General features: G+C 32.4%; 1 protein-coding gene across 1 annotated transcript in view; it reads right to left on the bottom strand.

The window, feature by feature from the left end:
* LOC129226453 (calcium/calmodulin-dependent protein kinase kinase 2-like) overlaps positions 1–18,663 on the bottom strand; it is a 310,711-nt gene that overhangs the window by 113,433 nt on the left and 178,615 nt on the right. The window contains exon 4 of the mRNA XM_054861060.1: positions 15,818–15,871. Within this exon, the coding sequence (XP_054717035.1) occupies positions 15,818–15,871 (54 nt within the window). The remainder of the gene's footprint in view (positions 1–15,817; positions 15,872–18,663) is intronic.

Raw genomic sequence — 18,663 nt, 5'->3', positions numbered from 1 at the left:
AGTGATCCCACTGTAAGGCCAGAATAACACCCTCATTATCATCAAGAGTCATCTAAAACTGCGTTTCTAGTACTGCAATTTTGAAAAATTTATAAGAGAAAGCCTTCCTCATTGCCCCCCTTTTCTTAACACGATCAAAGACAAGCCTGGAATTGCGTTTTTGGAGTATCAATTTCAAAAAATTGCCGGAGGAATGGCATCGAAATTCACTTTCCACTAACATTATCAAGATCGATCAAAACTGCATTTTTAAAGCTACAAGTTCGAAAATTTAAGTAGAGCGCCCCTCTTCCTCCCTTTCCCCCACTCTCGTCAACATTATTAAAAAATCGTCTTAAATTTGGTTTTCAGGGCTTCAATGTCGAGAAAAATTCCGGATGAGCTTCCGAAAACTCTTTTTCTTCACGTCACAAGGGTCGGCTACAATAGCGATTTTAGAACTTCAATTTCAGAAAATTGCTTGGCCCCCAACCATAGATAAGCGTTTTTAAAACTTTAATTTTAAATATTTTACTGGGGCGAGCCCTAGGATCTCTTCTTTCTCTAACATTACCACAGATAGTCTAAAACTGCATTGAAAATAAAGGAGAGCCCCCCTTAACACAACGGTAGACTAACCACAATTAAAGTTTCAATATTGAAAAATTACCGGGAAGGGGCCACCAAACCTTTTATACCCCCAAAATCACCAGAGATTATCTAAAACTGTGGTTTTAAAACTACAATTTAAAAAAATTTCCGGGGGAGAAACCCCCGGACCCCCTATTTAAGTGACAATAAATTTCTGTTTCAAGTTTCATATTGTATACATCTCGTGATGCTTCCATCCCAAGCCAGAAAGTTGAATTCAATCTATCCGTAAGTATCCATACACTTCAAAAAAAAAATGCAAATAAGGTGTAGCAAAAAACAGGGGTACCCAAAACTAGTTTACTCAAGATCCATATTGTAAAATTCGGGAAAGCAAGGTGGGTCAACAATACAACAATACTTCAGTTCAAATGGTATTTGTTAGCGCTACCCCCCCCCCCCCCCCCGAGTAAATTTGACTGGAAATTAGACACTAAAAACTGTTACGTTTAACACAATTCGAAAACAAGAAAATTTTTGGGGGGGAATTTGCGCCATTGAGCTTGGGGGGGGATGGGCACCCCTGGAAAACAGTCATTTTGTCCCGCACGTGACGTCTCATATATTTCATTAAAAATAATATTTCAAATTACTAATGAACAAATCTTTTCTGCTTAACAAATTACAAACTTATGTGCGATTTCTTAGGCAAAAACTTTCGTCATTACCCTTTAAATTTATTACTTTTTAGTGAAATATATGAACCGTCACGTGCGGGACAAGCGGTTGACTTTTTCGTAGAATAGTCTTAGTGAAGTTCACCCCATGTCCACAAACGGTAAATTCATTGAGACCGAACATTGAAAGGTAATGCTTTCTGTTTATTAAATTGGTTAATCACTTCACATGACGTTAGTTTTTCTTACTGTGACGACACAATTGCGGTTTTTTTTTTTTTTGGAGCAATCACGATTGTTTATTGCTCTTACTTCACCATCCTTGACGTTTTGGATCCTTTTTCAGCTTGAACCAGGAGCCTCTGCTGCACCACCGCCCACCGGCCTCTGCAGAGGCGCCTCCTCAAGTCCTGACCACTGTCCCCCGGAATCCGGTAGCGTGCATATCCTACACACTCATACACACTCTCACACACACTCGCGCGCCTTTACACACGTACACACTGACACACACACGCTGACACACACATACACTCACGCCTTTGTGCATACACGCAGGTCTACGCACACACACAAGTCTAGCCTACACCTGCACGCACTCACGCCTACACACACACACGCCTGCACACACACACACACACACAACTATACACACGTAACCGCCCAGGAGGAGGGGTAGGGTTGGGATGTCAGGAGCTGCTTCTAGAAACAATAGCCCCCAATGAGTAGGGCCCTGTCGCAACTCGTGATTGCGAAAAACATAATTTGAATTCAAAATTTCGGAATTCAAGTTATTTTTTTGAGCAATCACGATTGCTTATTGCTTTCATTTGACTGATTTTGGCGCCCTATCATTTTATTTTCCCACCGCCACCCTCCGCACCATCACCGTCGACCGGCTCCTCACGATGTTGCTCCTATAGCGAAAGCCGTCTCCAGGTTGCGTCCATGTCCTACACACACGCGCATACATACACAACTACACACACACACGCACACATACAAACACACACACACATACACCTACACACATATACACAATTATACACACGTAACCACCCAGGCGGAGGGGCGGGCTTGGTGGGACAGAAGCCGTTTCTAGAAACAATAAATCCAATGAGTAGGGTCCTGCCGAAATTCGAGATTGCGAAAAACAAAATTTGAATTTAAAATTTCGGAATTCAATTTTTTTTACGATGTTCGAAAATTCTTGAACCCGTGTATTGTAGTGCAAACCGTATATTGTCCGATTTTCGTAGATCCGGATTTTCTTTGATCCTAATTAGTCTGAATAAACGAGGATCTACTGTATTCACGCTACACAGAGAGGAATATTTGTAATAAAAACCTGGTCAAAAGTCGGAAATGGAAAGTATGGTCAGTCTTACTCAAGTATCGGCTTTCGAAAATCTGAATAGAAGCTACAACGTATTCCTTCTTATAAAATTTCTCAACCTAGAATAAGGGTCATACCGGCACTCCAAACTCAGTCGTTCTTAAACTGCATTTGTTCTACTCATTCTATCCGCTGTGTCAGTCGTTTTTCTTGGAAATAAAGAATTACAGATGGAAGCCGGAGTTATGTACTTCACTAAGAAATAAATTTTCTATTTCACAATAAATTCTGACAATTTTAAAAGTCTCAGAAGAAACAGCCGAAGCTCGAAATAAACATTTTTGCAAATTTTCCCGCATGGTGGGCAGCAACGATTTTTACTAACTAACGACCCAATTATTTAGCAGCAACGTACTTCAGTCATGTATGAAAAGATCAAACCGTTTTCATCTGAAATCAAAAAATCTTTGATATACAGTGTTTGTGAATTGAGAATAGTGATGAAGAAGACGATGGAAGCGACGAATCAGGTTTCGATGACTAATTTTGTATTAAACAAATATCTTTTTTCTTATTTCTTAAAAATACGCATTGAACAATTCCTTATACTGCTTCTATGTGAGTTTCCCTTAAAAAATGAGCATAAAATAATTTTGGCCAGGTTTGCGGTTCAAATATTCCACTGTGCGACGTAACATCGAGATAGAAAAGAAATAGTTAAGTTTTGAGCTTTTAGGAACTCATTTGTTCTAATGCGACTTATTCGGTACATTTGAGCACAAAACAAAAGCACGCACGTATGCTTTCAACACGCAACATTCTCTGGTCAATTTTTTTTTCAATCAATTTTCTGATCATTCTTTCAAGTTGCTTTTAGCTGTGTGGTTGAGGCATTATTTTAATCAGGGCTCGAAAATATCCGATATTTTGATATATATCGGATATTTTGATATATATCCGATATTTTCAATCAGCACGAACTTATGTCTTTAAAATAAATGCATCCTTAAATCACTCTTTAATTATTTTTACAATATGTAGACTTAAAATTAAGGTTTCTTTCATTATTTATATTTAATATTTCATTTTACATTTTTATCAATTTTAATGGAGTTAATTTAGCATTAGCTGTTTTACTCATTTTTCTTCTTTACACAGTTGTATGGTTCAGAAATAAAAAATATGCATTAGTCGGTGCATAATCATAAGACATTTTCTTTTTTTCCTGACCAATGTTTAATATTTAATTAGGCACTTTTAATATGAATTACAATTGAAACATTACTAATATATTTACGAACATGAAATAAAAAGGAATATTATATTACTTCGCTGCATTAATGATGCATTAATACATCATAAAAATATAGTACATAACTTTTTGGTTATTTTTAATAAAAAATAAACAATCTTACTATGATTAATAAATTTTACATTGAAAATATGGTAGTTGAAAAAATAAATATCGAAAATATCAAAATATCATGATATTTTCAAAATAAATATCGGATATATATCGTGATATATATCATGATATATATCGACTAATATGTATCGGCGAACCCTGATTTTAATGCATTAAATATTGAGGGTTCGATACTTGTTTCTGTGTTTTCGAACAATTGTAATTAAGAGAAATGATTGTTTTAGTTTTACAACAACGAATGAAAAATAGAGGCGCATCAGAAACATTAATCGATCTCAACACTAATCTCTACAGACCGACAGCAATATGCAATTTTTCGTTACTAAAGAAAAGAAAATGAAGGGAAAAAAGTTTTTAACATACTTTCTCAGAAAAAGTCAAAGAAAGGAGAAAAAAGCGTTAAAGAAGGCTCAATGCATCTTAAAAATATCGCGAAAAAAAAAAAAAAGCAAAAAAAAGTAAAATAATTAAATAAATATGAAAAAATTAAACATTGGAAATTAGGGTATTGAGATAGGAAAAGTGTGTCTGTTGGTCTGTCTGTCTGCCCCCCTCCCCCCAATAACTTTAAACTGAATGTCCTATTCGAACAAACTTTTTTTTGTTCGAACGTTTTCGGCAAGGACACCTCATTCCCACACTTCACCTTTTGATTTGACTTTTTCAAATTTTCTACAGTTCAAAAAAACTTACAAATTGGCAAATACAAATCCCGAACTTAGAGTCGAATTTGTTTCAAAAACAAATAATGTGGAAAAAAGTTTTTGAAGAAGAGCATTGTATAGAAAATATCTTTTTGATTTTAATAGTTTTCCGTCCAATTATGAGCAGTTCAAATCCTTTAACATTAGCGCCTACGGCGAAACTAAAAGTCAATATAGATCCCGAACTTAAAGGCGGATTTGTTCGTACTTCAAACTAACTTTATTAGAAATAGCTCTTGATGACCAACTCCCGATTCTGACTCCAAACATTTTACGGCCATCGACTCCGACTCCTGTATCGTAGAATTAGTCGGACTTTTCAGCTTTGGCAAAAATTTAGAATATGACTTAAGAAAATACGCTTTTTAAAGCTGCTATCCCATGGCAACACAAAATAAATCGTCGATAACTTGAATGGAGAAAAGATTTTCTAACTTCAGCTTAAAATGCTTGTTACTTCCCCCCCCCCCCTAATTTAGACGGAAGCTTGGATGTGCGACCATAGGTCGAGTTAGGTCTGGGATAAAACAAGTCGCTCTTTCCAATAGGGTCAAAAATGAAACTGTCTGATATTTGTTTGACTTGATGGTTTTAAAAAAAGTAGTGCCTGGAATTCAGTGAAGCCTTAAAAATGTCGAGTAAAAAGTGCAAATAACTCCTGACGCAATTACGTTACAGAATTTAAACAAATTGCATCTAACGCAGAAAAGTTTGCTCTTTCCAACGATACAGAATATTTATTTATGCAGGTTACTTTCACCCCTATATTAGTGGACTTATGAGAAAATTTGGTCTTAAATAGTATAAAAATGGAAGTAAAAACAATACAAAAAGAACTATAAATCTTTACTTATAAATAAAGCTGAAAGTCTGTGTTTCTTGATCTCTGTTACGCGCATAGCGCTTAAACCGTTCGGTCGATTTTCATGAAAATTAGCACTAAATCAGTTCGTAGCATAGGGGTGAGCACCTCGAAGCGTTTTTTCTAAAATTGGATTTTGTTCTTTTTCTATTCCAGTTTTAAGAATATTTTACCGAACTAATTACCATAACATGGACGAGTAAATTACCATAACATGGACGAGCAAATTAACATAGCATATTGGCGAGAAATTCTTCATCCATCATTTGTAAATATACAGATGAACCAAATGACCTTTTAATTTTCTACTACGGGCCAAACCGTGCGGGTACCGCTAGTAAATGATAAAATATGTAACTAATAACCTATATAACTAATATGAGTAATAATATATCAATCATAAACCATAAATAAATAATAAAGATATAAAAAGAACTATTTATCGAACTTTTTTCAAACTGGTCGGCAAACCTTTCCAGTGCTAAAATAAACAAACTAAAAGTTTCGAAATCGGCCAGGTAGTTCTCGCGTTTAAACAAGCAGACGCTTTTTGGAGACTTCATCTCATGCTATCTAGAGAACAGATATTTCATTAACTTTATTTTAATTACTCAATTGGTTCATTTCCTTAATTACGTCCCTCCATCTGCTTACAAAGCTTTAGAAAAATGACTCGATAGTTGTTAACTTTTTAAGATTTTAAAATGAATTTCTCGTTAAGTTAAATTCAATACTGAATAACATACTCTTAAAGAAAATATCATCATAAAATGTCAGTATCAATTTCTCAAAGTTGCCACAGAGACTGAACATTCACCACAGGCCTAAGTATTCAAATGCATTAAAAATTATTTCATGCACTGCAAACAGAATATTGAAATTGCTCATTAATTTGTGAAAAGGATATAATAAATAAACTCGCTTCATTTTAACATCATTTGCTAAACTCGTTTTGCGAAGTTCCAAACACTTTTTTTAATTAATGAAAATGCTTTTTATAATTCATGATCCGAAAATTCGTTTTCCTAATGATCATACTTTTAAAAGTTCTGTTAAAGCGATGAAAAATAATTTAAAATGCTTTCATGGTAATGATGTCAAATTAAAATATTTTCACAAAAGTTTTATCTGCTAGAGATGCGCTAAATATTTTTAATATGTTAAACTGTCTCCTTTGCTCTTTGTAAAGTTTTTTTAATCATTTTTATTTTAAAGGACTTTTACGAGAAACATACGAAAACTGAAAAAAAAAAAAAAAAGATTATAATAAATAATGTGAAACGTCCCACAATGTTAGAAATTTCATTTTAGTTGAAAAACACGAACAAAATATCAAAAACATTAACACTAGTGTTTTTTTAATGCAATATCTATTACTGTTTTCAAAGCTAATGAAAAATAATAACTAAACTAAATCCCTAAAAATAATGTTTACTATTTTTTGAAAAACAACATTTTAAAGGTATTTCAACTAAAAATTGTAGGTAACTTATACGGTTTTAAAGTTTTTTCAATATTAACCCTTTAGGACTGTAAGTTTCTTGAGATAATATTTCACTAACATTTTGAAATTTTTTTTTTCATTAAAAATTGATTTTCTCATGCCAATAGATGTTACTTGAAGTTTTTATTTGCAAAAAAAATATTGTTCCCCTACTTTGAAGAATCTGTCTCTAAAAAAACCGTTTTCTCTATTCATTTAAGTATAATGTTTCTGAATGAATATTTTTGTGAAATTGAAGGAAAGTGCTGCGGGGAATTCCACTTACTGAAATTGTACAGCTGTGTGCTGGGTAAAACGTAAGAACAGTATTTTTTAGTACGTTCAAGTGCTCCATACTAGGGACAGTTTTGAGCTTTTACCTACTTTTACAGTGCTGGCCATATTATTAGACTAAGACTGTTTTAAAAGCAAATTCTTTATTGATTGCATAACTATAGACACATTAACGAACAGTGAAATAATTATCTAATATTTAGTATGCATTCCCTTGTTCTTGATGAGCATTTTAAGTCTTTTTGGCATACTTTTCACAAGGTTTACACCATTTCTTAACTTTTTAAAAAAAGGAGGTAAAAAATTGTTTAATACTCACTATTATATATACTCACATACACATACTCACTAATTACCTAAAACTAACTTTAAATATAACAGAACACACTAATAAAAAGAACTAGTGAACTGTTTAAGCTGATTGAGGTTATGTTCCTGGTAGGTAGATAAACAAAGAACATAAACAAAGCAGACAGTGCTGCTACGTGCAAACATTAAATTATGCTAAAATAACGTAATAATCAGTGTACTGAATGTACTGTACTTTAACAGTAAAATAAATAGTATTTAATACAAATAGTGTACAAAAAAAAAAAAAAAAAGAACTCTTTAGTCTAATAATTCGGCCAGCGCTGTAGTAGCATACAATCATATGTTTTCAATTTCAACAAAGTATCGGAAACAATCTTAATTTTTTACCTCGAGACAAGGTTTAGATGTGTAGATATATCAATTAAAAAAAAAAAAACTTATTGTCCCAAGTGAAGGATCCCTTAACTGGTGAATGGGGATACTTAGCATTTTGATTTTTTTTTATGGATGCAGCGATAAATAACAACTTGAGATACCTATTATCTATATATGGGCAGTTCTCAAAAGGTGGGAGCAAACACAAACTTCAACTTTGAAGCTTCAACACCAAATAACTTTCATTTTAATTAACTCTAAAATTTTTGAGGTAAATTATAATGCTGTATAGAGACAAGAATTGACATAAATTATGGATAAAAAGCTCTTCAAATGCCCTTAAAAATATTTTCTTTGCTAAATGGCACAATTTTGGACATACCAAAACGTTAACTGAGCAAATGTACCATTAAAAAAAATTTTTTTTAAATTATTTCCATACGTTTCAAAAAAAAATTAAAGGCATGAATCTTACACTGAATAATTTTTTGTGAATATTTTACACAAATAACAAAAGTAAAGACAGATTATTTACTTTGTAAACGATTTTAGAAAAAAGTAAGTTTGAAATTTGATGCATGTCCAAAAGTTTTTTACAATGCTATTATTTGAGAACTAAGTATATGATGTTTTCGTTTTAAAGGTATTTATCGATCCTCAGAATCCGTTTTCAATTGTTTAAAAGTGTTTTCATAAGCTTTTATGCAGTATCTTAGAAGAAAAATAATTTTTCTTAAACATACATGTGAGATGTCCAAATCGCGTTACGATCTTGACGCCGATAATTCTGTCCGTTTATTTATAATTTTTTTATAATCCACTGTCTTCTAACATCAATAAAAAAGATTATTATAATGTTATCTTCTGTAATCCATTGGTATTTTGCATAATTAATACGTTACACATTGAACAATACATAAATTTTTTAGTAGAAACATGGCTGGTTATGATCGAACAAAAGCCATTTTGCGCGAAAATTGCCAAGCAAACCTCCGTTAGCAACAACACAGTATACGAAAAGCTAAAGGTTACCAGAGGGGGATTCCAGTTTGACAAATGTAGTTAATCGTCAGCTGCAACAGTTTTGGCGCCTTTATCACCTGCGCTAGCAATTTTTTTTCCCGCCGCTTTTATTATTTTAGAATTTTTTTTTCTCTTCTTTCTTTTAAACATAATTTAACGATCTCCAAATAGAAATACGAATTTCTTTTTTAAATAATTTTTTTTAGACATCGTTTTAATTCTTATGACATTAGAAAAAATATTCATTATTAAAACTGATGTCATTTTTTACATTCTTTCTTAAAGCATATTTTGTTTATTTTTTCTTTAAAAATATATATGTCGTATTTATTTGTCTCTATTTTTATTCCTTATTTGTCCCAATAAATCAAACTACAAGTTTGTATCATTATTTCCATGAAGCTTTTTTCTACCTTTCATCAACTTCTTCAAAATCATTCCAAAACTTTATTATATGTAAAGAGCAGTATGTACAGCCATTCAAGTACTTCATTAATATCCTCTTTATCATTAAATTGCAAAATTCAAAAAGTAGTTAATAAAATTTTCATTGGAAAAGTTAAAAATCAGAATAACAGTTGTCAAAAATGGTGAAACTTACATTATGATGATGTCCAAAATCCGTTACCTACAGGACAACAATGTCCAAAATCTGTTACCTACAGACTGCTGATTTAATTTGCTAATTAACAATTTTTACAAATACCAGCTGTCTTTTCATGTTCATATATTGTGTTCTAGGTATGCATACTATGGAATAAAAGCAAAATTGATATCAAATTCGAAATTTTTTGAAATTGCTCAAAGTTAACTTTTTTGTTCCCACCTTTTGAGAACTGCCCATATATAAAAATGGATGTATGTTTGTGGGTATGTTCCTTATACAAATTCACAGTTTTTGTCGGATTTCTTCCAAATTCGGCACAAAGGTAAATTGTTGCTCAGGAATTCATATAGGCGGGTTTTTGGAATTTTAAAAAGACCCAAAGAGGTGTAATTTCATATTTTGAGTTATAAAATTGCTCTTTTCTGCACGAACGAATTTTTGTATAGTTATGAATTTAGTCTAAATGAAAAGTCCGTAAAATACTGCCCTAGATGAAGTTTCTTCAAAGATTAACTGTAATCGTTAAGTTTGTGGACCTTGGTTCAAACCAAATGAAAACGGTTATCAGCATATATCCACCAGGAGCTATTTCAAATGCAATCAACACAAAACGTATCCTGAACGATGTCCGTTATATTAATGTCGCTTAGCGATGAGCGTTAAAGCAAGTTTGGCGAGAACGCCATAGATGTAAGAAATGATGCTGTGTACATCGTTTCTTAAACTGCGACCTACGAAGCCCCAGGGATCCATTGATGCTACTCATGGTTCTACTTAATTTGAATGCTACCGTTAAATTATAATTTTTAAATATTGTTTACTTATAAAATCCACAGCAGTAAGGGTTGCGTGTAATTTTTGATCAGTTTTTTTCCCATTAATAGCAGAGAAAGTACAAACATGAATAAGGTAATAATATTGCATTCAATATTGACGTACAATCTTCGACTGTTTCAGCATTAGAATACTTTTATTAAAACCTCATCTATTTCATTCTTGCAACAGAAATTTAATTTAATGTTCTATGATCCTTATGAAACCAATTTGCAATGTATAAATTTTCTTTACACTATTCCTTGATTTACGTCGAATCTTTAAGTAATTCGGTTCAACTATAACCGATAACCTAATTCGGTTTAATAGAAGTCGTTCCAGGCTGTCAAAAAACTGAAGTAAAAGTACTAATAAAGCAAATAAATTCAAAAATAATCATAGTAATGCATAAAAGCGCATTCGGAATTTATCTTTTAAAGGGGAGGGATGTGGTCAAGGCTTTCCCTACATGTATCTATATATATAAAAATGGATGTATGTTTGTGTGTGTGTATGTTTCTTCTATAAATCCACAGTTTTCGTCGGGTTTCTTCCAAATTTGTCACAAAGGTAAATTGTTAATTAGGAATTCATATAGACGGGTTTTTGGAATTTTAAAAAGACGCAAGATGGTCTAAATTCATATTTTGAGTCATAAAATTGCTCTTTTCTACACGAACGAATTTGTGTATAGTTATGAATTTAGTCTAAATGAAAAGGCCGTAAAAAACTGCCCTAGATGAAGTTTCTTCAAAGATTAACTACTATCGTTAAATTCAGAAACTTTGATTCAATGGTTTGCAACTTATAACCACCAGGAAATATTTTAAATGAAATCAAAACTAAAGGTAGTCTCAAAGCTGGCCGTTAATGTCGATTCGCGATAAGCGTAAAGCATGTTCGGCAAGAATACCGAACGAAATCGAAGTGCTGCTGTTTAGCGTTTTTTTTCTGCAGAGCAGGAATGCATCGCGGTCTCCGACAGTTCTACTTACTTTGCATGCTTTCTTTTGGTATTTCCGTTGCAGTAATGGTAGAACGATGTTATAGATCAGTATTTCCCACATGACCAGCCCAGAAAATACCAAAATCAGCTCGGTATCAATAATACATTCATTATTCATATACAAGCTTCAACTCTTCAACAATTTAACGTTGGATGGTCCTCAAAACCAATATGCATATGTTCTTTATACTATTCTGATTTACGTCGGATCTTTACCTAATTCGGTTCAACTAAGTTTAATCGCTGAATGCTAACAAAGAAAAGGAGTAAAAAATACAAATTTCGCAAATAAATTGCAAAATAATTATTTTTGTGCGTAGGAATTTGTAGCGTATCTGGAATTTGTTTTCCAATGGGGAGGGAGGGGATGGTTATAACGTTTATTACATGCACATAAACTACCCTACTAAGATTACCAATGCGTGCTAAAATTAAAGGTTGTGCACCTTTTTTACCCGCAAAACCACACGGAAATATAATTCGGCGGAATTCATACAGTTTGGGAAAGTTGGAGTTTTAAGTTTGGAAAAAATGCAAAAATATATTAATTCAAATTTGAACTGTTTTAAGCTGCAAAAAATTGGTAATATGAATTTAAAATTATCACTGTAATAGCTTAAACTCTCTTTAATAGTATAGGGATAAGGTGAAATACTTTGTATCTCATGTGTAACCATAATGGACGATTAAGTGCTGTAAATGTATTTAAGATGTAACTATTTTCGATATAGATAGCTTTATGTTACTTGCTTAAGGTTGGTTTCACTCACAAATGAAATTCTTCTTGCTGCTGGGAGGGGGACTAAGAACAATATTTAGGAGAAAGTTTTGAATTAAATTTATGGATTAGAAAAATTTGAATCATTTAAGTTTTAAATTTTTAAACTACGTTTCGAAAGGTGAAATACATTTCGTTTGCTTTTAAGATGTGGATAAAGAGAACAAAATATGCAACAAGATTCTGTAAAATGCAAACAAAAGATTTGTCTGTTATCCAGAGTTAAGTACAAACAAGACATTTATTTTTCAAAAAATTTCACGGGCTGCAAATAATTAAAAAACAAAATCTAACACGGATAGTGACCAAAATGCGCACGCTTACTTCTTTCTCTATAACGCAGTTTAATTGAAAGTTTTTAAATAGTGTGTTCAATAAGTTCACGTGCACCCATTCCCATTTTTAATGTTTTACATAACTTAAAATAATGACTGTAATGTAGTCAGTGGACCCACTCCCACCTCTCACATCGACTGTGTCTCTATAAATTAAAATTTTGATGTTCTAAAAAGAATACTCTGTCTAAAGCAAAAAACTTAAATACGTGCTCTCTCTACCTGCACCATAGTGTGCGATATCATGTACATAACATTTGCGGCAAGCATTTCGTTTTAAAAATTTGAACTAGAACTTAAATCTCGACAAATTTTAAATCGTTGCAAGACATTAATATTACTGTCTAACTGTCATTTGTACCTACAAAAATAGAAATTTGACGTCAATATAAGAAAATAAAATGTAGCTGACGTGCGCCTTTTCAAGCAAGTTACACTTATCCAGTTTTATTCTATGGCATGGTACTATATACCTTGGTATAATAACCTTGGAAAGAGCAAGCAGACACATTTTGTAAAGTTTTTTTATAGTAAGCAAACTTTTTCTGCGAAATGTGCTTGCCTGAAAACATACAAAATAACCTATCACTTGATACCTTCATTCGAAAAACACGCCAAAAAATCCGTAAAACGGAGTGTTATCGTCTAATAACAACACTGACTGAATTCTTTATTTTCTGTACGGTGGACTATCTGTTTAGCTCTTGAACATTGAGGATGGTTTTAAATTAATCTGAAAATATTATGACTGTGTCCAAGAAGACTATTTTGTATATATTTGTGCCTGACAATAGGGATTGACTTTTTTTTTTGGTAAGCTCACGACTCTTTCTAAGGAAACATTCAATGATTTATTTCCGAATAAAATGTATGTGAAAAGTACTGCTGCTTTTTTTTTTTTTTTTTTTAAGTCTTGGGGAAAGCAAAACCTACAAAGGCAGCACAAAGCTTTTGTTTCGAAGCATCACGTAAAAGGTTGTCCCACAAGACGTGCAAAAGACAATCATTTGTCTTTGTATTAAGACACTTTATGTACCGCCCGTCTGATTCAACCTCAGACAATGTAACAGTGGACACTACAGAGCCCAAACACTATTCCTCATACTTTTTCGCTTTAAGTTGATGTTATTTTTTCGGCAAATGATTGATTTTCTATGTTATTTAAAGTATTTTGAAGATTTGAGCCTAGAAAGCGATGTGAATGTATTTTTTTACGCTCATTTAGATAGAATTCATTCATTTGATAATCCAAAAGATATGTTGCATTGAAAAGCACCCGGGCAATGCCGGGTAGTAAGCTAGTATATATATATATATGTATATAATTCCTTATTAATATCTTTTTATATAAAAAGAAAATCCGAAAAAAAAATCACGATGTTGCCTTCTATTTGTCAAATCAATAAATTAAAATGTTCCAAAAAAGGTGTGGGGGGGGGGATCACAATGACCTTCGGTGACTTTCCATGTGAGCAACACTGGGGGGGGGGAGCAATTTTATTTCGTTATATTTTCGTAATTATTAGAACAGTTTCAGGGAAAACCCTTATATAATCGCAGATAGTTTAAATCATTATTTTCGTTAAAATTCTAATCGAATAGCATTCACAAAAATATTTCATTTGTGAACACTAAATCAAAACTGTTAATGTCTATGGCATTTCTAAAGCGTGAGAGGAAATTTGTTTAATTAATTTTTGATTAAAAGTGAGGTTAGAACCGACACATCCTAATTAACAGCAGTTTAATCGGAACTAGCAAGAATAGGGATCCCGAAATGTTGAGCTTATACCAATAAAAAAAAAACTCACGCAAAGAATTGTCGGACAAGTCCTAAATGGAAAACTAGGGAATCAGTTCCGTGAAACTCTAATTTAAAGATAATTAATTCAGTGATGAATAGTTTTGAAGAAAGAATACTTCTTTCAATTATAATAAAATTCTTCCGCTTTAGTGATTAACTTAGAGAATGTTTTCAGATGAAAGTTTCGTATAACATTTAATACTAGAAGCATATGTATTACGAAATACAAACAGAATTGAAATTTTCTTAAGTACAGATATGATTTCGGGGTCAAGACATCGATGTTTTAAATCAGTGGTGCCCAACCTACGGTCCACGGGTCACATCCGGCCAGCGAAGCTGATCCGTGAGGCTCGTTGTTTTGTTCAATGTTACGAATCGAAAAGCACGATTAGCGACAATGTACCAAATTTGGATTCAGATATTTAGAGATTCGTTTCTGAAAAATTATGCATTTAACGAATTAAGCATGAAGTAATTGTTAAAAACAATTATTGGTTTGTAGTTTTCTTTCCTTTTCCATATTTCCCCATGTAATTTAGAAAAAAAATGACATATTTTGAAATTTTATATGGTTTCTGGTCGAAGAAATGATTTTAAGGTAAGATGCAGTCCTTGGGCAGGAAAAGGTTAGGCACCACCATTTTGAATTCTTGTTGGTACCGAGACATTGCAATATATATATATATATATATATATATATATATATATATATATATATATATATATATATATATATATATATATATATATATATATATATATATATATATACGAGTAAGATTACACACAAGATGGCCCAAAAGTAGGTATAGTTACATATAAATTACTACTTGCGCTCTTTCTTTTTCAGTTGACTTTTCTCGGGAGTAGCATAGGATAAGGATTCTTATAGAAAACTACAGGTCACAGTGCGACAGTTGAAGAACTTCATCGAGGATGCGTTTAAAGAAATTCGTTCTAACCGGAATTTGTGTCGCACTGTGTCTGACAATATCAGGGACAGGTATATATTTGGATGACTTTGGTTTGGATCAGATTAAATCAGACATTGATGTTTAAACTGACTAATTGTAACGCTGTAAGATGGCTTTGGTAACGTGATGCTTGACCTTGGGCGAACTCATTTTTGTTTGGTTGATAGAAGAGAAATACTTACATCGGCACAACGCCAATAATCGTTATCAGATGGCAAACCGACCTCCCTTACCCCTCTTTTAACAAATCGAATCATTTAAGAATCAGCGGATCGGAAGTCCACTTATCCGAGCCAGACTGTATACGTATAGTTAAGATTTTGTAGTTGGAGCAGCCGAGTAGTCAGTTCTGAGCATAAGCATAAAAACAGTTCGGAAGAAACTGCCCTTTAACAACGCAAAAGAAATTCACTCAAACGAAAATATTTTACTTACGTAATGAGTATTGTCTGCTTCGTTGTACGCTAACTTTACGATACCAAAAGACCCCTAGAAGAAGAAAGTATGACATAAATGAATAAGTTAGGAAAAGGTTTCTGAAAACGAAAGATTTAATTATTTTGACATTTGCGAGACAGACTATGTTGACTTTTGCTTCAGATTTCAAATATATTATATTTCTCTGTTTTATAGGTTTTAAATACAATGAATAATTATTTATTAATAAAAAATCCCCCCCTCCCTCCCACACAAACACTAATTTAATTATTGCTTTAAATTTAATTACGACAACTTAATTAAAATTACATGTTATCAATACATTTATCTTTGTTGAAGAATAATAACAAATCGTCCACAGGTGTGTCTGATATTTTCTGATTTCATACTTGTTTTGTGTTTGGTAATTCAAGCTTATAGGAAACAGTGGCATAAATTTTTTTATTTAATTATTTTTTTTGTCAACACGAGCGAAAAAAAAAGAATGATGTCTGCTCTTTGGGCACTTTCGCTCTCCGCATCCTTTATTGAAATTCTTTTTTTTTTTTTTTGTGTTTAAGAATAAAATAAACCCATGGCTATACATTGAAATGTGTTTTGAAAATTTTTACTTTAGGTTTCATATGAAAGAAAGGTACTTAACAGATATGTCACTATATTCCTTAACAGATATGTCACTTGCGCATTTTTTATTCTTGGCGATTTTAATTTATTTATTGCTATTGCAAAATAAAAGCTTCGGAGTTGGCGAATTCAACAACTTTAGTTTCTTAATTCCAGGGTTGCCATATACTTGTAGTTATCACAAAATCGCTTTAAGCAATTTTTCTATTGTCGCCAAGGTAGAAAACAAACAAGTTGCCGAACTAAATGACCTTTAACGAAAAATTACGAAAAAAAAAAAACCAGACCTGTCCTTTCTAATTTTTATACGGGGATCAAAGAGCACATATTCGATGCATATTATGTGGAACATTATAAAGAGTTTGGTAACATTGGTTTTTCAAAGCCGGGGAGCAGGGGGTGAGGCAATTGCCCTCTCCAGACTTTTTTAAATGACGAGCCTGGAAAATATATTTACCTTTTTACACATGAAGTAAGAGAACTTCTGTTATAAAAAAGAACTTAGAATCCATCAACATTTAGTCTAAAGAGTAATTCTGAGTTTTATCTTCTAATGAACGATTATTGAACTATACCATAAAAATATTACATAGACTTGCAATATTTTTAGTTGTAATATGAGTTTTGTGCAATGTTTCCGCTATATTGGTCTGTTTTATAGCTTTTAAATACAATGAATAATCATTTAGTAATAAAAAAATCCCTCAAACACTAATTTCGTTATTGCTTTAAATTTAATTACGACAACTTAATTAAAATACAATCATTCCATCCTAACAATAAACTGAACTTCAAATTACGTTTTTATCACATTTAGTTGCAGGGGTGCAACCCCCCAGGGCAAAAGCGCACCCCCCCTAATTTTGCGGAGGTCTCCCAAAAAGCAAGAGCCTCCCCTTCAAAATGAAAAAATACCCCTCAAAACATCCCCTAAAAATTTCAATGGCACTGCCAACCCCTTAGGTGGTCATTCCTGTTTAGTTGCAAAGTTTTGATCTTGCGTGTTACCTCAAAAAGAAAAAAAAAAAGCGTAAATTTGAAAAAAAAGTACAAACATAAATTTTCAACAAAAATGAAAAAACTTCCTTCGAACATGCGACATTCATAAATTTTCAATGAAAGTAAGAATATTTCCTCCGAATGTATGATTTCTGTGCAAAAAAGCAATAAAAAAATTTCAGATGTAGGCTTTTACCTCAGTAAAATCTTCAAAAATTCCTCATTACATTTAAATGAGACGATACGTCTGTCAAAGAATCGAAACTCAAGAACATATTCAGTGCTTCACAGCTCCCTCTGGTGGTTATTGAGGCGAGAAATATCAGGAGGAAGCGGAATTCCTAACCACTGATTTCCATATTATTGTTCACATACTTTGTTTATGCATATCCTCCAAATATATATTGAATATATTTCCATAAACTGCGTCCAATATGTACGAAAATGTAATTATTATTTCTGCTCGTCACAAAATTCATGTTTGAGCTCATTTTCAGTTCATTTGTGCATGATTGCCACCATGACAGATGATTTTTCAGCCTGTTTTGGAATTCAAGGCTTACAATATTTTAGAGCAGCAGCGCGTGCAACTTTTGCGAACTGGTTGTGATGTGTTATGTAAATATGCTTTAGATACTAGAATTGAAAAGTGAAAATGCTAGATAATATTTTCTACATAATAAAAACTCAAAAATATTTTTCTGTTATGAATTATGCCTTATTCATAACGAATTGGGTGATAAATTTTGTACCGTGAACAAACTTAGGTTAAATAACGATTAATTTGCTATTTGTGCAAGCGAACCATAAGGTTTTGTGCCTTTCATTAAATGTTTCAGTTTCAATACATTTTATAGTCATCATTTAAAATCATAAAATGGATAATTTTAAACTTACTGCAAAAATTCTTGTATACTTATGTCAACTTTATGATCTTTGGATCAAATTAAAATAAATAAATAACAATTCTAGCAAATTTTGTAAAAGACTTTTTTTTCAGTCATTAATGCTAAATTCAGAATTAAAAATGCCAAGTTAGCAGGGTTTGCTACGTTGACTTTTTTGATGAGAAACAAAAGTAGAGTTCTTAACGTAGTTATGGTACTAAAAATACAATGTGAAATTTAAACATTTTCAAAAATTTTAACACACACACAGCAACGGAAACTAATCTTGAAAGACAATATACAGTGACCGCCACTTATATGAATCACATTTGT

The sequence above is a fragment of the Uloborus diversus genome, chromosome 7 (assembly GCF_026930045.1).
Source record: "Uloborus diversus isolate 005 chromosome 7, Udiv.v.3.1, whole genome shotgun sequence".
Taxonomy (NCBI): domain Eukaryota; kingdom Metazoa; phylum Arthropoda; class Arachnida; order Araneae; family Uloboridae; genus Uloborus; species Uloborus diversus.
The sequence above is the reverse complement of the archived record's forward strand: the minus strand, read 5'-3'. Positions and strand labels throughout refer to the sequence as shown.